Raw genomic sequence first — 24,396 nt, 5'->3', positions numbered from 1 at the left:
AGATTAACTTAATATCCATCGTGAAAGTTTCACCTAGCTCTTGTCATGAATTTAAGAACTCTTGTGTTATATACAGCATGCTCCATGACACATAAATGATTAAACCTGTCCTCCAACAGCCTCAGTCTACTTTTAAGCTTATTCTTCTGACAGAAAGATAAATCTTTAAGGATTGCTTTCTATGATAAATCTTTTTAGCTCCAGTCTGCTACAATAGGCCTTGATTTAACACTATTGAAAGGCATTTTTTTGCAATAGTGTAAAATTTGGCACCTAACCTGTGAAGTCTAAATATTATTGTGTGCTTATTTGCGTAGATGCTGTGCATGCTCTCACCTAATTCTGTTTCTATGGCCACTGGTGGCACAGGATACATTGGCTTACCTTCCGGGAGCATGATTCTCTAAGCTTTGCAAAAAGATTATTTTCTTTTCCTGATCATCCGTTAAGTAGCTAGAGGTTTGGTTTTGTCTCTTTTCACAGTGCTTGGTGATGGACACCTTTCATACACCCCTCTCCACAGACAGTCAGACAAATGACAGAATCCTGCTCCTCCTGTGATGAAATACTATTCAGCTCCCGCCTCTGTGGCATGTGTGCTCATTGAAATGGTCAACATATATTATTTCTGTGGATTATTTTAGTGACTGGGAGTGCGTGAAACTGCCCTAAAAGTGAAAGGGATTTTCCTGCACTCTTCAATTTGTACATGAAGATTCATGTCTTGTGATAAAATAGATTTTCTTATTTCCTGTTTGAAAGCTAAAATCTATACCCAAGAATTGGTCTGAATTGAGGGAGAGAAGGAGGAAGAAACAAGTTTGCAGCATGGGAAAACAGAAGGTTTAATGGTGCTGTAAACACACTGTATTAATTTTTTGGGGATTGTCTTGGGGTCTGCTACTTCTTTCTGTATGTTTGTCTCCAGAAGCTATGACTTGTGAGAATATAGATCTTAAGAAAGACCTCCTACACTTGGGGCTTGAGTTCAGTAGAAGCCATATAGGTTTCCAAACAACTGTGTCTGTAACTGTTATTCTCCCAGATACTCTTTTATTTTGTGTTGTTTAAAAAGAGAACATTTTTAAATAATGAGAAATTTGCACTTCAAGACATTGCAACAACTCATAATTCTTTTGAATTATTAAAGAAATTCTTTTGAAGGAAGCCATTTCTTTTTATTCAGAATATAATATTTGGTCTCAAAATGTTAGGCTAGTAAATAATGAGATATATATTATTTTAATTTTTAAATAATTATATTCTATTATTTTCAAAGAACTGTTTTGATCAATATGTTTATTACTTATGTATTAAGACACTGAGATAACATGACATGTTTTTCACCTAGCCAGTATGAAGTTAGAAGAACACTGGTTGTACCAACAGAGAATAATAAAATGGGTTGGGCCTTGTTTCATTTCTACTCCCATCTTTATCTCTAACATCCTGGTTTAAACAAAGAGATGCAGAGCCACCATTGTGTTCCTGTACACTCTGTATCTGTTAATTAAATTCTCAGGTGATCCTTTAATGGATTAAGATACTTTGCCTCTGAAACCATGTCTTAATTATCATGCAATCCTTCCTCAGGGGAATTACAGCTGCTGTGAATGCTTGCCAGCGTGGGACACTGTGTTCATCCATGAGCATGCCCCACATCTGTGCATTCTTGACTTTAGCTCTTGCTTTCCTTTTTCTCAGATCGAGCCTGGTTAATAGAGCCAAGGAAGGTTCAGAAGCTTCAGGAAAAGATTTACTTTGCACTTCAACACGTGATCCAGAAGAACCACCTCGACGATGAGACTTTGACAAAGGTAAATCGTTAAAATAAAGAGCCAAGCACTCCTTGATCGTGCCTTTTTTTTGTAGCCATTTCTCCATGTATTGCTGCATTAATGTAAGTTAAAAGCAGCACACTATGTGCTTGCAATGTATAGGAGAAGTAAGGCTTGTTTTACTCTTGTCCCTGGTTCCTCTTACTCCATTTTTTGCTCAATGCACAAATCTTCTTAATTGGTACCCTAGCAAGAATGCATCTGCCTTAAGAAAATACCCCTGGAGGCAGTTCCTTGTTAAATGCATTTTTGGCACTTGGCTAAAATTTCCAGGACAATTGTTTGTAGCCTCTTACAGTAAGAACAATGTCCTTTGGATGGGTATTTTTGATTGAATTCAGAGTATTGCATTCAGTTACCCAAAAAGGTGTTAACATAATTCATTTTGGAAACTGTAATTTATACTAAATTTGCTTCCTCCCTCTTCCTTTTTATTTTAATGTCTCGCAGTTAATAGCCAAGATACCAACCATTACTGCACTTTGCAACTTGCACGGAGAGAAACTACAGGTATTTAAGCAATCTCATCCAGATATAGTGAACACACTGTTTCCTCCATTATACAAGGAGCTTTTCAATCCAGACTCAACCACTGGCTGCAAGTGAAGGGGATAATAGAATTTTCACGTAGTCATGGAATGCGTCACTATTAAGACAGAAAGAAATGTTTTCATGAAGAACTTATTAAAAATGTCACTACTGCAACACTAGGAATGTCCTGCACTTAATAGAATTATTTTTCACCGCTACAGTTTGAAGAATGTAAATATGCAACTCTGAGTGGGGATGTCTTTTTTCTCTTTTCTTTGTTTACTTTTTTTTTTTTTTGAACTGACAATGAATATACAAATATAGGACACTGGGTGTTACCTTTTTTTTATTTTATTTTATTGGGGGTTGTTTTGGGAGACAACTGTTCCTAGAATTTTATTGTAGATATACATGAGAATAGAGCAGTACTTTGCAGTATTACTCTTGATGTTTATTGTTCAAATATTATTTAAGAAAATTCCACTTATTAGACTTGCCTATTTCTATGTTTTTAGATAGTTTAATGCATGTGGAAATTTGTAGCTGTCTTGGAAATTATGGTTCATGTATGGAATACACACATATATATATATGTGCTATATACTTTTATATATATATATATATATGTAAGTATTATATGCATACATGCTGTAGCTTAAAAATCCCATGCCTACTTTTAAAGGATGCTCAGCCTGGCTGTCATGCATTTCTTACTCTCCAAGTAATGTATTAGATTTACTTTGGACAATCAAGATTTGCTTTGCCAGGCAGAGTTAAATTATCAGCTGCCGATGTGTAATGACAGGATCACTTCTGAGATGCGTGTAATGTAGTGCATGTGTGCAGTCTGTAAATGAAACATCAGGAATGTATCAATGGTGCAGAAGCCTTGTCTGGATGATTTTAGTGGAGACAGGAAAAGTTTTTTTGGAATTTTCTCCCTGTTACAGGGATAGAGCATATATAAAAATGAACATGGTAGGACCTGATGTCAGTAAAGTATCTGAAACATGGAGTAAAAATGTAGACTATCCCACATGTACATTTTTCTGATTCCACACATAATTTTATTTTGTATACACTGCTTTGAAATGTAGTTGCAAGGCTTGGTTTGTTTTTTGCTGAACTCAGTGGAAAGACTTATAGCGAACTCAGTGAAAAGCATAGCAAGCCTAAAATGTAGCTCTGAAGAGTAGTGGCAGAGGGAGGAAGGGAGGGAAGGAAGAGGAAAGTAAAAGCGAGCAATGTCCATGGTTATGAAGGCAAATATAACTATCACTGTTTCTGACATAGCCATCGTCCAGATGGGACTGATGGTTTCCATTACACACATACATATATGTATGTTAGATACACGTGCATATTTGTATGTATATATCTGTATGTATGTAACTGTATATATATACATATATAGGGTTGATTTTAGATGCACTTCAGGAGGGGAGCAAAGGATTGGGGCTTTCTTTTTGTCTGTCTCTGAATTGACTTTATGTGCATTTGCTTGCGAAACCAAAGGCAAACACAGAGAGGAGTGGAAGACTGCCATGGACTTAATCTTGTGGATTAATTAAGTTTAATTAGCAGTCATGATTAATGTATTTGGATTCTGCCAGAGATATAAAACATAGACTTTTTAGCTATGGAAGAGGGATTCAGTTTCTGCTACGGGTCTGTCGTTACCACCACTTTTACCCATTGTGAGCTTTTTCAGAGAAGTCTCCTCCAGGGACACCAGTGGAGGGAGTAGAGCAGAAATAAGAGGAAGCAGCCGGTAGAGCAGAAATGAAGTGAAGGCAGGATCACGAGCAGATACATTTCTTTATTTCAAATCACATACAAGTCAATGCAATCTGAGGCAAGGCAAGGAGGAGCACACTGGCAGGGAGGCTGAAGGACTCGCCATCTGCCAGGCTGCACAGCAGAGCAGTGTCACAGGGACCCCAGAAGGACACAGCTGGGCCCCAGGGTGGGTGTAGAAACTTGGTTTGTTGCAGTGATAAGTTAATGCCTCCAGCTTTTCCAGCAGACTCGCACAGCTCTGGTCCCAATCTTCTGTTCCCTTCTCTGCATGACCAAATAATTCACAGGTTATTCCAAGTACTTTGTGGAGTTTCCCTTTGCCCTCCATCAGCCAGTTTGCAAGTTCAGATACATGTTTCACGACAGAATCCAGTCTAGACAACATCAACATTTGTTTGCTCTGTTTTAGCAATGTCAGACCAGATACAAGAGCATTTACAAACTCTCGGCTAATAAGTGTTTCTCTGTAGGTCCATTACAACTTCAAGAAGAAAAAACCTGTGCAGCAAAGTTAGTTGTGCTGAGAATTTTGTTGTAAACGTGACATACTCTTCAAAATTACTTAGTCCTATAGAACAGCAATTTCTAAAATATGTTTTTTTGTTCCAGATTCAGAGCACATTTTCTGATGTCTACTGATTACATTAAAATGTCTTGAATTAACATAATAAAGCATTGCTCTTGATGCTTCTTTATAACACTTAAACCCTGACTGGCATTCCCTTATTAGGTGATTTATCCTTTTACATGGCAAATCCATGAAAAGGACCCCAAACTCCAACTCTTTCTAATATCAAAAAACTTTATTACCTATATTTATGTACTGCTTGTGTGAATTTATTTGGGAAAAAAACTGAAGTCAAATTGAACCCTAGAAGTGCTCAGTTTTAACTGCAGGAGATTCATATTTTCGTTGTCTTTTCCAACACAAGAACACACACATATATATTTGTTTGAAATCCTTTATAAACTTGTTTACAGTATATCAAAAGTAACATATTTAGCCAACCCACAGAAATATAGAATATGTGATAAATATTACTGTTCTTAGTGCTGATAAATAAAGAGGTTTGTCATGTTTATAAACAGTCTTTCACAATTACGTGTTACATCTTGAAAATGTTTTGTTCTTTTCAAATGAGCTAATCAGTCCTTGGGATTTTTGACTTATGTCTTAGGCAAGATAACAAAATAGAGAACACCAGTGAAAAAGACATTATTTAATCATCCACAAGGCTTTTAATCCTTAAAGCACTAATCTTAAATCACTGCATGACTTTTTCAATCAGTAAGGGTTACTGCCACTTTTCAAAGATGCGGAAATGAGGGAAAATGAGTTAAATGACTTGCCAGAGACCACAGAGGTAGCAGTATCTAGTCCTGGAATAAAAATGGATTCTTGCCTTTTGTCCTAAAAGTATTAAGATGCTGGTATACAAAATCTTCATTGCCATTGATAGGCAATAGCCTGTACAAACAATTACAAATATTGCCAAACAAATTTTTATCTTCAACTAAGGTTAATTATTAACAGCTTGCTCTATTTTTGTTACTACTTTTATAGAATTTGAGCAAATAACCTTGTTGTTTATTTGGAAAATAAAAATTCATTCTCATACATTATTTATTTGTGGTAACTAAGGCTGATAAATTTTATTTAATTTTCTGTGATTTGGGATTGGCCACATAGGTAAAGTAGTACCTCTTTTGCCCTTCATTGTCTGAGTTTAGAACAACAAATAACGATCACATGCTACAGGCTGGATTTTTGTTGTTGGGTTTGGTACTTCGTCATTTATACTCAAAATTTCAAATTCTTGATATTGGATTTCATATGCTCAAATTATCCATAGACTTTAAATAATAGAATAGCATGAGTTCAAGTAAATAACTGCATAATCCACTCACAAAATGCATTTCAGAAAATACTAGTGCTGCACTTCTTTGCTTCTTGGCTTTCATTAGTCCGCAATAGTATCTGAAACCCTTCCATTAAATCTCTAAAACTAGTTGTCACATCTGCTCTCTGTAGTAATTGGTTAGGTTTGTTGATTTTTTTTTAGTGACAAGCTTTTCAAATGGGACACATTTTTTAATGATTGATTAACCCCAGATCTTTAACAAAAGGATATTTAAAGCATGTATTGGATCTTCTACTTCTAGCATTGCTCTCAGATAATTCAACCACATTGATCTAAATTATCCTTGGCATCAAGGAAACAGATGTAGGCTGTTCATTACACTACCACAGAGACTTAATTTTGGTGTAAATGTCACTCTTGCCAGCTTTTTGTATAAAGAATTAATTCCAAGAGCCATATTTCCTTCTAATGGAAAGATTGCTTTAGTGATTGCTAGAAAAAAACCAGGATACTAGAAGGCACTCAGTTGAGCCAACTTGTTTCCAAAAGCAATGTATATTTTTTTGGTTGGTTTGTGATAGGCAGCATTTAGGAATTGATTCTGCAAGTTGTCAGGCTCCCTTAGCTCTAACTAGAGCCACTAAAAATGGAGGCATCTCAGCACCACACAGAAGGTGCTCAACCCCTCATAAATTCTGAGGCCCTTGTTGTTAACAGGTCCCCTTTGAGCTTTGTGGAGCACAAGTCAGATGTTATTCTCATACTTGCATTTTAATGCTTATACTTCACGCTTCCCATTGTTCATTTCAGCTCCATTTCACAGGGATCAGTTCATTCCTCCTGTTGCGCCTTGGGCACCCATGCTGTCTCAATGCCTGTGCCAGGTTATGGTGTTCCAGGTGGAGTAGCTACCAGACTTATCCATGAAGATGAGCTTTATTATGTGATTTTCTTTGTTTGTTTTCATGGTGGAAGCTTGCACAGGTGTATGTTTCCTTTTGGGATCGTTTGCAGGGATTTCTGATGTAACAACTTCTACACAAAGAGGGTGCAAAGCTGCTCTTGTGTGCTGGCTTCTCAGCCTCCCACCACCAGGCTGTGGGAGCTGCTCCAAGGCTGCAGCAGTCTCACAAATCAGTCAGGCAGCACAGTTAGAGATATGCAGCTGATGGCTCCCTTCCCTGTTGTGTTTTTCACCCCCTCTAAAGCTATGCTACAAAGCACATTCGAAAGATGTTCAGGCTCCCCCCATCCTCCTTCTTCCTGACTCCTCGTTGATTGTGCTGTTTGCAGAAAAGCCAAGGTCCAGCCTGGAAGCTGGTTCCTATTTTCAGAGTCATTGTCTGTTGGACGTCCCAGGAGTATAGCACTGGGCAATAAGATCGAACTGAAACATGAAAGAGTTTTTTTGTCCAAATACATTATGTGTAAGCACGTATGAAATGGAAACCTGAGACAGAACAGCTTGCTTTTCCCTGGCAATAACAATATAGTGTATTTACACCTACCAACCTGTCCCAGCACTTTCTGCCTCCACTACTAGAAACTAACTCCTATCTCTGACATCCATTAGGAACAGTGTGTTGGAGATGCAGTCCTCTTCTTTCCTTTTTAAGTTTCACGCTTTGTAAATGACAATCACTGCTTGACGCAGATGTTGCACTGTATGCCACTCAGGGATGTTTCATTACTAAAAATAGCTATATAAATATAACAGTGATAGTAAGGAAGAGAATGTTAGAGGCTTTGAAGGGCATGGGTTGAGCTGCCCAAATGAACGTGACCCAGACAAGGCTTTCAAGCCAGTGATTAGAAGTAACATTGCTATAAACTGAATTCACTGTCAGCATTTCCTCAGCTTGATGCAGGATTCACTTCACCATTGTTTCACAGTCAGTGGAGCCCTACTGACCCATCAGTTTGTGATGTTGAAGTCCTTTTGGAAACAAAATGCAAGAGAGCTTTGTATGAGTTACTAAATTTAGACAACTGACAAAAGAAAGTGCAGTTTAAAGGTACTGAGCTTAGGTACCATTAATGAGAGCTCATATTCAGAGTTGCCGCAGGCATGTAAGAAGAAAGGTTAAGACATGGAATAAATGATAGTATGTCAGCAATGACAGCAACAGTTATGCCGAGCTACCACATGGAGAAATGTCTATAAAGAGCAAGCAGTATAAAGTGGCTAACAGCTACCCTTTCCTCTCAGGGATGCACGAAATCATAGCTACCCCCAGGCCTCTGTAGCAATGCTTCTCCATGGTATGACCAGTCCTTTTCTGACCTCAAGCAAACATGACCCCATTTTATACTGTGCTAGTGAAAAATACCCCCATTTCCTAGATTTTTGAAATGCGCTTCTGCTTATCCCTAGCTTTACACCACATGTTTTCTATAGACCTATCATTACAATAACACACACAGAAAGACAAATTGCAGTGGATTATATTGCCAGTCATTGAATTAATTCCAGGTCTCCAACTAAGAGGTTTTCCTCAGCTCTGAGTATGATCGTTGCTCCTATTCTCACAGTGAGTATGTACAGGTTTTGACTCCCTCCATCTTCTGAATTCCCTACATCTAGAAGATGGGTGGACAACTTCAAGGGGTGGAAAGGAGAGGCCAACATCCCTATGCATCAAGATTTTCATAATCATATTCTTTGCCAACTGTCCCATTGCAATTTGAATTTTAATCTTTCAGGTTGCTGGGAGCCGTGTCCAAGTGACTGAAATTCTTGTTAGCATGATACCTGCCCAGTAAAAAGAACAGTCTTCTGGCCAGAGGACCTTGCCTCTCTTTCCTTTTCCTTTTCCTCCTAGCTCCTAATGAATGAGTCCTTGAGTGGTAAATAATTCATCTTTGCTCTTTCTCAAAGCTGACCCTTACCTGCAGCCTGCAAGGGAGGCTCCACGCAGGAGGTAGGAAGCAGGCTCCTTCCTTCTCTTCCTCCCAGCCTCCATGTCCTCACTTAGCTGCGTTGTCCCTGCATGTGTTGTCCCTGCAAGTAAGGTTGTGTGACAATGACCCCAACACCCCAGTAATTTACCATCCCAGATGTGGTTTGCAGCAGATCACTTAACTATAAAAGCCACTTGTGTATGCTGTCTGCAGACAAAAGCCGTTGTGAAAAGAAGAGACCTAAAATTTCTACAGTGGTAGCTCACAGATCAGTAACTCTCCTAAAAAGGCAGCCGGAATGTCCAGTGACATAATGGATGTGTCAGTGTCCTCCAAATGATCCTTGCATTTCATTTGTGCTGAGAAAATAAGGCAATGCACAAAATGCTCTGGGAAAGGAGAGAGATTTCCTGGGTGTTACTGCAGGCAGCGAGGATAATACTGCTCACAGTGAGTTCAGTAACATGATGTACTACATTTACATAATTTCATCATCCTCACAATTCAAGCACAGCACGTAGGGAGAGTGAAAGAAAACATCGTTGGATATAGCAGCAATAAATAAATTATAAGTGTTTCTTTGTAACTGTACTTGCAGAAATTGTTTGCTTTGCACGTGGTCTTTTGTACAATAACATAAAGAAAAAACTTCATCTAATGTAGATATCACAGTGGTTTTTGCATATTTGTTGGATTCATTGGATGGAGCTGCTAATTTGTGATCAAAGATACTGCTGTTGAGAAAAATGTATGTGCTTCAAGAAAAGTCTGAGGCCCTTGTTTATGGCTATACATTGGCAGCAGTAAGGTATGTTAATATAAAACTCTGTCTGGACAGAATTTAAAAAACGTCTCCTAGTTTTCAATATTATGATCACATTGGTCCCTTGTTTGGGCAACAAGAACGCAACTGCATTGAAAAACAAGCAGGGCCAGATAGTCAACCACAAAGAACAGGAAAGAACAGGCTTTACCTTGAAGACTGTTCCAGATAAAACCAGCTTTTTTAAAAAAAAAAAAAAAAAAAAAAAAAAAAAAGCACTTATACTTGTCTTGATTAGACACACAGCTTAATAAGTCGAAGTAACTACATTAGGCTGTTGACTTTGGGGATTCAGATTCAGATGCACTACATTTGTGTTTTTTTAATGTGTCACTTCAGTGTCAGAATCAGGCAAAAAAGGTGTTTTGTTGTTAGTAAGAAATGCTAGTAATCATTTAACCCTACGGAGTGTGGACCACACATTCTCGTGCAGTAGATGGGGATTTATTCGTGCACTTATTCTTAAAAAGCCACTGAGTAGCATAGCAAGTGAACTAGCCGTGATAGTCTTTGCCTCTTGCGTGACTGCAATGTGACCTCTGGTAGGCTACAGGGAGCGGCTCTGTGATTGTACTTGTGGCCACAAATAAAGCACAACCAAACTCTAAGCTGTTATCAACACCCAGCTAAATCAAATGCATGGGATATTTTGAGATTTATGCTAATCGCTGTGAGATAATTCCCATGTTAAACTAATTACTCTGGTTGTAATGAATGGACGGTATAAATAAAATAGGAATCAGAATAGCAACAAAATCCCTTATTTTACAGCTGCACTCTCTGCCTCATCTGATTAACACTAAAGAAAGTTACTTACAAACTAAACAAACAAAACAAGAAGAAAGAAACCTGAGTATGTATTGTAGAAATGTAGAAGACAAATAAAATATTTTTTCAAATGTAATTACTTTTAATATATGCTTGTGGAAGGTCTGATACTATGTATGCTGTCTCTGTAATTTTTGCTGTAAATAACTTGGGACAGTGAATACACTGATTTTTTCTATGTCTCTGTTTAAGCATAAGACTTTGTAATGATTTTTTTTAAAGAGGAAAAACATCAAAGAGCAAATTATGTACTTGCTTCCTGTAAGTGTAATGTACTCTTCAGTTTTTATGGAAACTGATTGTAATAGATAAAGCCTTTTGACCAGCCGTTGATGTTTAGTGTATACTTCTGTTTGTAATGGGGAAAAAAAAAAAGATGGGACTGTCAATGAAACATGATCCCAGCGAGTCTGTACAGTGAGTATTGTATTAATACCTGCAGACTGCATTTGACTAATATAATTTGAAGAAAGGTTGCTCAAGCAAATAATGTTTCCTTACAGCATATGGCTTTTACGAATCCTTCTGGCATGAATTATATTAATAGAAACATTTTTTTCTTTCCAATGAGCAAAATATTTTTGTATGCCTTTAATTTCTTATTCAAATTTGAGGTCAGGTCACTCATTAGCTGTAATCCGAAGCCATAACTGACCTTCACCAAATACATGTTTTAAAGATCATAATAGAAAAAGAAATTATGTCCAGTTTATCAACAGCTATAATAACACAGGCAGGAGCATAAATAACACGCAAAGTATTTGGATGCTTTTCCGGCATCCCAATATGACTTTAATGGCTAGTATTTTATGATTACCGATTTATAAAAAAGAAAAACATAATTAAAATAGTTATTTAGATTTAAATGAGACTTTCTAATATTTTTTAAATATCCCTGAAAATGCTTCCTTGCTTTTAGGATTATGAGAGAAACTGATTTTTCATATACTTCCCACTTTCAAATATCTAATGTTTTTATCCTATTTCCAGTTCATTTTGTTAGAGTGAAATGAGATGTTAAGACCCAGATCTCCAAGCCCTGAGCTATTTGGTGCTTGGCTGTAGCTATATTGTTGTAAATCAACTTGATTTGAATTTTGGGGGGGTGTTTTTTGCGACTTGATAAGCATGCTTACCACTGTTGGTAACACACAAGAGTTGCATTGCCTGTGAAGAAGTGTGATAAAAACCAATCAAATAAAATACGAATAACAGTCAAAATTAATCACTCTCAAAAGCTGAATAAAAATTCCTTTCTAAAATCAAATGCCTCCTAGAGTCAACAGTGTTTTGTTTTTTTTTTTAATTGAAGCTTAATTGTATAATAATTATGTTGTATCTTAACTGGCTTGTAGATGCAAAAAGCAAAACCGCAAATGAACCATGACATACTGGGTAAAAATCTGGCTCCATTGAAACTAATGGCAAAACCCCTCGCTGATTTCCATGGAGCCAGGATTTCACCCAGCATTTTTACATCTGCAATTTTCTTCTGATCTTTCTCCCTTGTTTAATATAACTGACCTAATTTATGTGTATGTGAGTAAAAATACAGCCTGATTCATTTAGAAAGTGACCGTTGAGGGTTTTATTTTTTATCATGAATTTCATAGGACCAGCATCCCTGTCAAATGAAAAGGTTCTATATTACTTTAGAATGTAATAGATTTTTGTCTTATTTTATGTCCTGTAAATTATTAGTTCAATACTGTTAGCATTCCATAATAATGCACACATGATTTTTGAATGTTTTCTGTAAATGACAATCAATGTTGATGAAGTTCCTTTCTTTAATGCAAAATTAAAAAAAAAACTGTATAAGAAAATAAATTCTGTTGTGTGACTTTTTTCCCCATCCCTTTAAACTACCTGGATCTGTGAGGAAAAGGAGCCGTGTGTGCATTTTCAAAAGAGAAGGGTAAAAACAAAAACCAAAATATCAGGAGTCTCTGCTTATTTTCAGGTTTTCTCTTAACCTATTGGATTAAGTATAGCATGTTGCTCCATCAATGCACCAAAAGTGGCTCTGTTTTGCAATTTAAATTAGAGCTGCAACTTTTGAATATGCAAATTGTTAGATTTATTCATTTATTTCTCTATTTATTTTGGGGAAAGCCTCAGCTAGTAGAAAAGCAAAACAACACAAGAAACACTTGCATTAAGGCAAAGTGCATAGTAATGTAACAGAAGGTTATCTTATTTAAAAGAAGATACTGTATTTAAAATAAATTATAAATGTATCAAATATTTTTTAAGTTTGTGTATGTCTAGTAGTAATTAATACTGAAGGATGGAACAGAAAATGCTAGCTGTCAAAGCTGAGGGTAGTACCTTTCAAAGATACTATCTTTTCATTTTCAACACCCTAAATTTAAAGCGGGAGTAAATTTAAAAAGACAATATCTAAAGGCCTCATTCTGCAAACTGTTAAGCACATGTTTATAGTGTTACTGACTTCAGCAGAATAAATGCATACACTTAAAGCTAGCTATATGTTTAAATGTTTCTTGCATCACAATGCAAGTGAGCAAGTCTGGGTTCTGAGATGCAGTAAGTGCAGTTTAGCATGATTAGTTTTTCAAGTCCTAGATATTTAAGACTCATGTGGAGATTTCACATCCATCTGAAGTAATTTCAGACAAATGTAACAGGGAGTTCATATATAAACATTTATATTTCAGATACCATGAAGCTGAACAGTTTACTAGCCATATGAAACAAATGGACTGTTGTATTTACATGTTGCAAAACAGGGAACCCTGCAAATATGCTGTTGGTATTTAAATATGTAGTGTCACAGTGTCAGAGGTACTGATTTTATACTAACCTTTATTTTTTCAGTTAGAAAATCAGAAACAGTGATTTTCAAAACAATATCAACAGATTTTGTGTAGTTCATGTTTCCTTACTGTTTTGTTGTCTTTGATATTTTAAGACTGCCTTATCTTTCTAGTCTGTCTATGAAAAAAAGTTTTAGTAAAATATCCGCTTTTCCTGAAAGACAGAAGCAAACTTTCATAGGTTCTGACTGGCAAATAGCACAGTGATCAACACTTTGTGAGAAGACAAGTAGAACATTATTTTGAGACACAGTTTCAAAATCCCTTACAGGGCATCGCTTACTGCTCTGTTGTGCCAGTTAAATGTCAGTGTAAATGTCAGTGTGCCCAGGCCCACAATAGATTTACTCCTATGTGTATGAACTATTGTACACGTTTTGCACATTACAGCTTCTCAAAGATAGATGGATTAATATACGCTTTCAAGAAAGACAACGGTGAAATGCATTAAAGAAAACAACATGAAATAATACTAGCTGTCAGTCCCAGAAAGGTGTTCACTTAATTACAAACCCATGCAAATGCAGCCTTCTGGATCATGATGTATCGTGGATGTATTTGGCCATAACTTAGCATGCACTTTGAGCAACATGTTCGTAACAGGAACTGTCTCATGAAATGCGATCAACATCCTAAAAATAGTCCAGCATTTGTACTGGATAAATCAAAATCTGACTAAGCAATTTCTCTGCCTCTCTCCCTTCTTACTTCTCCACTGTTCACTTCACTTCCCAACCACATCCCCAAGAGAAATCTTCAAAAAAAATCCTTTGAAGACTGGATTGCAGGTTGCTTTGGGGCAACAAAGACTGATTTGTTCTGCTGCAGGTGTGAAATGTCTCTTCATTATGGAAGGCAGCTGTAATTTTGGTATTACAGGCCATGCCTCTGTTCCTGGAAAATGTTTGCTTACCTTCCTATTTATGCAGTTTTGTTGTAGCTTTAATGGTCTGTGTATATGAGAGAAGTGAGATTTACAGAGGACTTAAGAGCTTCCATTAGTGGAAGTCCCTTCCCTGATGAAGGGACTCTGTTCCCAAAAGGGTTTTATTCCAATTATATTGAACAGGCTAATAAAAATACTATCTCCCTCTACAGACATGCATTAAAACTGTGTGTGTAGCTATGATTCTTAAAAAATCTGAGCAAATCTTTCATCTGGGTGTTCTACGTGTAAGGGCTCAGTTCAGTTGGCTGGAGAGGTGCGTTGGTCCTGTTTGCATTACTCTTGACTACCTTGCTTGACCTCTGCCTCCTGCTCCTCAAGGTCTCAGGGGTCTCTCATAGCTCTCCCCAGTATATGGACATTTTGGATAACCTAGGGCAACTCCAGTGTAACTGTGTGCTGGTGTTCAGGTATCCGTAGAGAGTTTAAGGGTGTAACATACATACTTTATGTGAAAGCCTGGAATTTTTAATGTATGAAAGTAAACAGATTAGGCACCATCAGTGATTTAGAAATAATTGTTGTGATTTCCTTTCAAAATCCCCACAACAGTAACTGTAGTATGGAGCTTAAGAGACTACTTCCACGATCAGCAGATTCAGCCCAGTCCTAATAAAGCTGGTATGTAAGATGCTTCCATTTCAATTAATTAACTATTAGCAATTTTGAGCAAATGATGAGCTTGCCTGGAATTTCTTCAGATTAATAAGAGCCTTTATCAGAGGGCTTTAAAAATTGCATCCTTTAACCCCCTGTTTTTGTTGCATTTTGGCATTCAAAAATGCATTCGGTTACAAAGATGGCATCACTAAAATTGCAGTAGTGGTTGATAAGCTTTGCAACGCTCCTCTAAATGACTCAGTGACTGATGTAGGCAAGGTTTAGCATATCCTTTGCTTCCTTGTGACAGCTGATGACCAAACACTGTGAAGTTTTAGCAAATATGTGTTGGTATTACTCTCTTACCAATAAAAATTTCCTGTTGGCTTAGAAGTTAGATTTCTTATTTACTGGGCTTGTAATTGGTCCCCCCAATTTTTTCTTGAAGCAGTGCACTCAGGAGCACTGTGATATCAAATGGGAGGTAAGAGGGCTGGCAAGGAGGTGATGATGTTAGGTGACAGCTCATCCTACCTTCATCTTCTTTAAAAGGCCACGCTGCCCTAATCAACATGCCCATCTTCTCTCTACAAAAGGAAGAGGAAATTTAATTTTCTTTTTCCAGGTTATAAAATAGTTTTGTGCACAGTGCTTCATACTCGATGTTTCTGGAGACACTCCCAGCAGATGTGGAGGGGAATAGAAGATTTCTCCCTTTTGTTCCTCAGCCCGTGTATTTGCCTGCTATGAATGCTGTACTGCCATGGCTTGCACTTCAGGGTAATTTAAAAAGGGAAGTACATTTCAGGGGGACTCCCCTATTTCTGTCTCTTCTAAAGGTCGTTTACCAACATATTATTCATTTTCTTCTCTATCCTCCCTTCCTTATAACAGAGGGGAGGTTGAAGGCCATGCTTTTGAGGAGTCCCTGGAGGGTCAGTGGCATTAGCTTGTGTGCGCTTTTTAAGCTCATACCCTATCCAAAGAAATCAATACCTCCTTCATGAGCTTAAAGCTAGACGTGTGCTTAAATAACTGTCTGAATGTAGCTATCCATGCAGCTTCAGGCAGTGCGGAACATTTTACCAGCCAAAAGCTTTGCAGAAAAATGCTGCTTTAAGAAATTAGTATATTCTGTCCACAAAGTAAATCGTAATACCATTATATAGCTAATTGAGAGGCCTACTGGAAAATGAGCACACCACCAAGTTTAAACACTATGTTTTGAGGGTGCTGGCTCTGATCATTGACTACTCCTGTCATTTTAGGCAAGCACATGATTTGGCATCTGTATATCTATTTATCTATTCTTGGCACTTTTAAGGTGTAAGCACTGTCTTCATCTTTACTGTAAGGTTTCCAGATGTTATCAAATAAACCCATACTGTCTTGGCAATGACTACCTCATTCTCTTGCTTCCATCTGGGTTACTAATGAAATCCACTCTGCCTCTCTCCAAGGTGAGTTATCGTTCCGGTGTCTCAGAGTGACTTGTTCTGTACAAGTTAGTCTGAACTGTAACATTTCCATCCTTAAGGGAAAATCCTGCAATCCTGTCATATCACTGAAACAGCATGCTGAGAAGCTGCAGCTGTTTGCAAATCAGGATTTAAAGTTATCGCTCCTAACCTTCAATGCTGCATGCTAAAGGATAACCAGTTGTACTAAAATGTGCACCATTTACACCTTCTCCAAATGTTAGCAAAGCATAGGTACCATGCCTTTTACACATCACTGAACCAAACCAATAGACTTCAAAATCTTTGTATGAAATAAGAAATCCAAATTTGTTATTTTTCTTTTAGTTTGGAAAACATTCAGTGAGTACAATCAAAATACACTTTGTACTTTCAAAGGTGTTGAACATGTAGCTTCTGGGCATGTTATCCACCAAAAACTGCTTGAGGGCATTTGTGACTGATGCTAGTAAAGGCATATACAGTAAAAAGTGGAAAAAAAATGCATTTAGTATTAGATCTAGTGTTCTTTCAGTGAAAACCAAAATTCTCCTGTCAGCACTGTTTTCCTGTGAGGAATATTGCATTGAAAGGTAATAAAAAATTATATAAACCTGATGCATTTTTTCATTAAATTTAAAAGAAAATAGTATGTCTTTTTATGGTATTCCATAGAAAGACTAGGAATCAGAACACACACCACAGAAGACCAAAAACAGAAGTTCCATTTAAACTTCTTCAGTCATTTAATGGCTATATACAACTCATTATTTATTATCAAATGTGACCAAAAATGTGTCCATCAAGTGCCTGCATCAAAAGCACAAAGAATAAATCTGATTCTTCTATTTTAAATTTACAGACTTGATCCACCTGAGCTAATGGCTGGTCTCTGTTAGCTGAGTTTGGGGCATTAAAAGCTTTTGCCAGTGTCTTTTTAGGCTGTTTCCCAAGAGCTTCTTTTTCCAATACTGTGTTGAACTTGGACCTCTGTTTGAGTTGCCGTAATGTTTGTTCCAATATGGAGCAACATTGCAACATAGAGAGTCACTGACACATTACCCTCTGTTGGAAAGATCAACTTATAGTAAAAATATTTATTTCATCCTGTCTCCGGCAAAGAGGTGGAGGCAGGAGTGCTGCACATTGGACCGATCTGTTTTGTTCCATTAGAAATTGTGTTTTTCCAGTATTTAGTAGACAGAGTACCCATGCAATCATATGCTTCAAATGCCACCATCATGTTAGTTTGAAATAGAGTTTTTAAAATAATAACAATTTATTTACTGGTCACAGGGATTCCCTTAGAATACATTTGTAAGTAAACTACAGAAAAATAAGAGCATATGAAACAAGGAATGGTTGACATATTTGACAGTCAAGAGAACTCCTTTTATAGGGGTATTAACCCATAGTTACTCTGAAATCAGCAGCATTACTGACAGTGATGGAAGTGAGGACAGAAAATCATCATATAAAATTTACATGAATAAATGCATACAGAAACTACATATTTTTAAGTGTAAAATAAAATATGGCAGGCTAGAAATGTTTATAGCTGTTAACCAAACACTCTAGTTTTCCTGCATAAATTCAGTCTGTTTAAACTAAAAAAACTCCCACTGAACTCCAGACTCCAGACATTGGCTGCACAAACCCACGGAGTGAACAAAAGAACACCTCTGTCTTATGAAGGTTCTGTGCTGAATTTTGTTTCTCATCTGCCTTTGGCCAAACAGGTTGCAGATTGGTATGATGCCAAGGAAACATTCAGAGCAGGTGGGAAACTTTTTATCTCGTTATCTTTCATCATCACACAGGCTGGTCCTTTGTCACTGATTTTAGTTATTGAGAACTCCAGCTTAAACAGGAATTTCCAGCCCATAGGTCCAACGCAAGCCGTTTGGTGTGTTGGTCTGTGTTGCTGCCCCTGTGGCAGTGCTTTGCAGCCTTGGAAGGGAGCTGTAAACAGAAGACTTTGAAATAGCATTCACTGAAGCTGGGTTAAATTCTACTCCTTATGAAATTTAGATGACATCATTAAGTAATTTTCATAGTCACCTACTTCTAACTGCAGCCCTGATATCCCATAAAGATAGGGCTGTATAGAACCACTCACCTGAAATTAGAAGAAACATTAGAAGAAGCATGGGAACATGGACGAAGTGAAGCAGTGTGAAGGTGTCAATGGCAAACAGGGAGATAATGAAGTTCAGTAAGAAAATGGAGCCTGCACTCTAGTTCAGGTACTACAGCAGTCCAAATACTCCAGAAGAGTCCCCCAGTTTCCCCTCTCAGTGAAATCTGTTTTAACTCTCTGTGGTTCACTCTCTCTCTTCACTTCAGTTTGAATTTGAACCTCCCTGAAACAATGAGTTCTGCCCATTTAATGCCAACAGGAGCAGATAACCGTCAAGTCCACTACAGTGTCCTCATCATATTCCCATCCCATCTCCAACTGACCTGAGGCTCCTTCTGTGAATGACTGGGACTCATCTGCGTAGCTGCCAAGTGAGAGTAGATATAGATGAGTATTTGCAGAGTTGAGGTCCCACTTGTATTATAAAATGTCCTGAAACAAGCATTGCTGTTTGATAAGAGACAGTAGACTTTCGAGAGGCATTATTTGTGCATTTCTGCAACAGAGAGAGGCCAGAGAGGTGCAAATTTTCTGTGGAAGTTTCTCCCTCCTTCTCAACAGAAGCCACCTACTGCCCATTGACACACTACAACTCTGTGTCACAGTACATCCCACTGTCAGGCAGGACTCCTAACCAGAGCACATCACTGTGCTAGCAGAGCTACTCAGCTTCTGGACTTGCATCCAGCTCACAGAGGGAGCAGCATCTCTCTCCCTCCCCCTGGTAAGACTCAGCCCTCAGAGACGTTCCCCAGCATTCCCTGCTCTCTCAGTGGGCAAAGATGGACCATGCTTTTCAGATAAATTTGTCCCAAGGGGTCTTTCATTCTTCTCTTTAACTGTAATGTAAGAATTACATCTCTGGTCCTCACCTTCTGGTGAAGACAGCTGCAGGCATTTAAGGTCTCTCAGGTCACCAGCATCCACTCTGCCACTTTGCTGGGTGTTATCGATTGTGGGAATGGCAGCAGTGAATGCATGCTGGTCCCTACACCATATGGTTCACAGGCTGACACATTAACCGAAGTACCCATCATCTCTCACACTGAGATCTGCTAGGAAATATCAGTCAGAGCTTTTAGGTTGCAATATGACAAGAAAGGCTCTTCCTAGAGCATATAGGAGCCCTGTGAAGGCCCCAGCGAGCACAGTAGTTCTTGCTCAATAACCTAGGCAATGTTGGACAGGAGTCTCTGGTTCCTGTTAGTCAGAACAGCCTCTTCTGACCACAACATCTGTTGAGGAAGTTGATGCCTCTGTCAAAAGCCTTCAGTCTGAGAAGGGCCAAGTTACCATAAAGACTGTTAAACTGCTGTTCGGTTTTGTCTTCATCCCATCTCCCAGCTTCTTTCCAAGCAAGAGAGTCAGAAGCAGATAACACCATGAGAGGGCACTGGTAAATAAGTAGGAAAGAAAGTAGGCAACATAGCATCTGGAAAGCTGAGGACTCTGTAGTATGTCCTCCCTGATGTGGAATGGAAAGTTTCATTGACCAGCTCTTATTTCTTTACCTTCCACTGCTAGGAAAAGAAAACTCTTCTCTCACAGCACCTTCATCAGAGAGGAACAATTGCCTCCATATTTAATGCAGCCTATAATCAAACCAAGTCATCATTGCTTTGCCTGGAGACAGGAGGGTACAAGTTTTTTTAGGCTGGTATTACTGAGTCTTTAGTAGACATCAAAGAATTTTTCAGGGAAAAAAAAGAAAGGCAAAAAAAAAAGCTAAGCCCAGCCTTGTTTAGTAATGAGTTTACAATTAAAAAAGAAATAAATACATCTGGGCGCTTCCCACCTTCAAAAGTCTTGAAAGAAAATAAGCTGCATTGAAAGCGATATTAATCATGCTCAATCTATTTCCCCTCTCACTGCAAATCAGTGCAGTTTTCAGCTAACAAGAATGGGTGCCCTACTTGAGCCGACAAACCCTATTCCCCCTGGTAGGAGAGGCACTTAGCATGGCATTACTATCATTACATCCCAAGGTTAAAGGCAATGAAACTCCAGGAGTGGCAAAGTCAAATCAGTTCAATTGTCTGATTGTTCATACCCATGAAGTAGTGAGGCTGGCAGGGGTCCAGCATAAAACTTAGGGCTTTCCAGAGGAGCTCCTTTAAGGTAATTCATTGCCCTCTACAGTAGCTTAAATCAGAAGGGCTAGAATGGTCACAGTAAATGTGGCTCCTGACATTTCTTAAGAGCAATATTAGCAGATAGCCAGCTGCTAGGCCAGATGTCAAAGGTGCATTAAGAGCACTTGGTTTTGATCTAACCCATTCCTGAGAAGTAGAATGGATTTGGCTTTAAGTAATGCAATAAAAAAAGATTGTGATTAATGAAGCAGTACAACTTAATAACATAAGTTGACTCCCGCTTCCTTCTCTCTGGCATTTTCACTGTCCACAAAGCAGTTCTTTTACTTACCAGCAGGGACATGTAAAATGTTAATCATCAATCTGTGGGCCATTGAAGAAGTTGCTTTTCCTTTCTCAACTTGAAAACCAAGGGGGAAGGATAATAGGTTTGGTTAACAGAGCTGTTCAGATAATGGAGAAATTAAAAGAAAAGCTTTCATGGAGTCAGCATGGGAGCTCGGTGCCTTAATCCATCCTTCTTACTAACCTGAGTTCAACATCTAGGTGGGGACTGGAATTCAGGATTGAGATGGAGGAGAACGAGTCTTTCTCTTTACTGGGATGTTCCAATTCAGCATGCCCTAGAACAGCAAGAGAAGATGAAAGGATATTTCTCCTTGTGCCTTATCATTTGAGATAAGGGCACCCTGCCAGAAATAACCAGTTAATGTCTGCATTTTTTGACTTTTCACCAGGTAATGAAGTAAAATGCATGCAATTGCAAATTCAAGAGAGAAAATAAAATAGAACACAGTATCTAAAAAACAGTGGATATTTATAGCAAGAAGTGAGCATATAGAGCGCTCTCTGTACTCATTAGACTGGTACAGAGAGCATCATGCACAGAAAACATTTTGGCGTAAGCTTGAGCTTGGAAAATTGAAGAGATTGACAATATTTAGAACAGGCTTCCTGCAGCTCTGTAAGCCATTTTGCAATCTGTGGGTGAAGGGAACACCAGTTCTGATTTTCTAAGGAGAGGAAAGGGATGTAATTATTCCAAATACCAAGGATTACTGGGAGGCAGCTGCTAAGCTATGACAGTCAGAGGGCCCTGGAGACGCTACCAACATCAAGAAGCCTGTCAAAAGCTCAGTCCACCTGGGACCTCAGTCTGGATTCAAGCTATAGGTCGGTCCTCACAGGGCATCTAAACTTGCCTTAACTACTGTGTCTGAATCCTCAACTTTAGGTGTGCTCTAGTATGAGATGTAGATCTGAAAAAAGAAAAAAGGATTTTCACACTACCAGCTGCTCTTATTAAGCAATTTATTTATTTTGGGTACTATGCATCACATTTCAGAGCTTATTAGCCAACCAATAAGCTTCAGCTGCTCCAAAAAACCTGTAGCCCCACCTTGAAAGTTGCTGCAGAAAATTCATCTGAAAATACAAGTACCTGATTCCTTATAACATTACAGTAATTATATCACCGCTTCAGAAGACTTACCTTAGCATGTGCCTGAATGAAACAGCAGGCTTACAGAACGAGAAGGGTTTGGGTTCAGGTGGAGGTAGCTAACTGCAAGGCTAATGTTCTAAGTCTGGAAATAAAAGATTTTTTCCTTTCTCCTTCCCATTCACTTTGCTTTCTTATTATTTATTAGTTTATTTCCCTATATTTTTGTCTTTTCCTGAGTTGGATAGTAAACATCCATAAGGACTTTTACTTTTGTAGTGGTTATGAGGCTTGGGGAAGGGTGGTGGTGGTGGGCTTTTTGTTTGTTTGTTTGGTTTTTTTCGTAACATGGATGCTTGCTGAAGGAAATGGTAGTTTTACAAGATCTGTCAAATTTTAATTGGAAAGCTGGCACTGGCACTGTCTATAATTTCTTCCACATTGTGGACCCTGCACGTTGCAATTAGATGTCATTGCTGTACCCTTGATTTCAGTTTTCTGAGGAGAAGAGGGGAGGGATCTTTTTGTAAGCCCGTATTTCCCTTTCCACAGTTGTGCCACAAGCCCTTGAGCCACTGACTCCCTTGCTGTGCTCAGGCAGGTAGGTGGACTGCTCTGTGAGGAAGGGATTTGTACCCAAAAGTGAATGCCACAAAACATAGGTGCAGATTTTGCAGTTTATAATCTGATTTCCTAACAACAGGCATGATAATCTCCAAAAACTCTGTGACAGGATTATTTTGTTGTTTCTTTTTTCTTTTTTTTTTCTTTTGTGTGTGTGTGTGTGTGTGTGCCATTGAGTCTGCTTATTTATAAGAAAAGAACAACAAAAATCCAAACTCATGCTATTGGAGTAATTAGTTATGTAAACACTGCTGGGTAGATGTGATGCCAAGAAGCTACTCAATATGAGCAAAAAAGTAATGCAGGTTTCTCATAGTTCAAGACCAACCTCACATAAGCAGCAGTACTGGGAAGCCAAGTGCAACTGCTGTGCAAATTATGTGCCTGAACCTTAAAAATTAGAACAAAAGGTTTTAGCACCCAAATAAACACAGAGCAGGTCAAAAGGTTAATCATTGCTGGATAATAGTACATGTTTCTGTTTGAAAATGTGCTTTTTTGCCTTCTATATTATTTCAACAAACTGGTGGCTGCTTAGTTTGCCTACCCTTAAAGAACAGAGATACCAACAGAAGACAATTTATTCACTTTATACTGTGATGTCTGAGTGTAGGAATTGCATCCCCCAACATTGAAATGCAATCTGTGGTGAAAAGCACATCAGATTTTTACTAGTTTTCAGCAGGAAACAAAGAACACTATGTATTACTCCTGCTTTACACGCATGAAGAGCCCAGCCCACAATGAGATGTGGCAAACAAGCACGTGGGAGGTTTATGAATAGATTGATGTATGGGTGCTCCACTGTGTATTACTAGGGTGTTGGCTTAACTAATTAAAGCAGGTTTCCTGGGGAGTGAAGGTTACCCTCATGCCCTGGAAGGAACTGTGTGTGCTGTTTGTTTCAGGTTTAAGGGGTTCGACAAAGAGAAGGTCATGCAGGCAGACCTACCTGTGGTAAGGACTCTGTTTGAGATACACCATTCCATGAAGGATACAGAGAGGATGTTTGATATCTGCCAAACTAACACATACATGTGTTGTTTAATACTTTGGTCACACCTGGTGGTCCTGTATTAAATGATTCTCTGTTTCACAGGAGCCAGTGGGTCATTCTGCCACCGCCCCTGAGAGAGAGTTAAGGTTCAGATTGCTCAAAAAACCAGTAATAAGCTTGTAATGAGAGTTATAGCACTTACAGCAGGTACTGACTGGAAGATAGCAATCCCAGTGAAACAGCTGAGAAAAGAAATCTCAAGGGAGGGCCCAGAAGAGACAAAGGAAATCATGCTTCCTGCTAAGATTTCCATTCCTTTTTTTCAGACCCGTACAACATGGTGGCCCATTTCTGGCTACAAAACATTTCATCTGGCTTTCTAGAAAAACAGGCTGTTAAGAGAAGAACTAAAATGTTATTATAGTGGTAAAAAGTTTCAGCTTGCTTCCCAAAAAGACCATAGAGGTTTCAGCCCATGCATAAAAGTGCAGTAGTTTAGACCTCTATGAAGGAAGAGCAAACAACTTTGTGTTTGCATTCAAACAAATACCACAGAGCAGCAAACACAGTAGCAGCTTGCTCATGTGTTTGTTGTTTTGAGTACGTGTTCCCAAGGTGAGGCAGAAATTCCCCACTGTTGCTTCCTTTTGTGGTCAGCCCAAAGCATCATGACTG

The 24,396-nt window shown here is 38.4% G+C and overlaps 1 protein-coding gene across 2 annotated transcripts in view; it reads left to right on the top strand.

The window, feature by feature from the left end:
• The window catches only part of RORB (RAR related orphan receptor B), a 191,666-nt gene that overhangs the window by 148,195 nt on the left and 19,075 nt on the right, over positions 1-24,396 (top strand). Inside the window, exons 9-10 of one of the 2 annotated variants that reach the window (XM_076363120.1) lie at positions 1,705-1,817; positions 2,289-2,713. In XM_076363120.1, the coding sequence (XP_076219235.1) occupies positions 1,705-1,817; positions 2,289-2,444 (269 nt within the window). In that variant the 3' untranslated portion in view covers positions 2,445-2,713. Of the gene's footprint in view, positions 1-1,704; positions 1,818-2,288; positions 2,714-24,396 lie in introns of those variants that run through there. The other variant, XM_076363121.1, reaches the window with a different exon arrangement.

The sequence above is a fragment of the Aptenodytes patagonicus genome, chromosome Z (assembly GCF_965638725.1).
Source record: "Aptenodytes patagonicus chromosome Z, bAptPat1.pri.cur, whole genome shotgun sequence".
NCBI lineage: Eukaryota > Metazoa > Chordata > Aves > Sphenisciformes > Spheniscidae > Aptenodytes > Aptenodytes patagonicus.
Note: the sequence above shows the minus strand (reverse complement) of the source record. Positions and strands in the feature narration are given on the sequence as shown.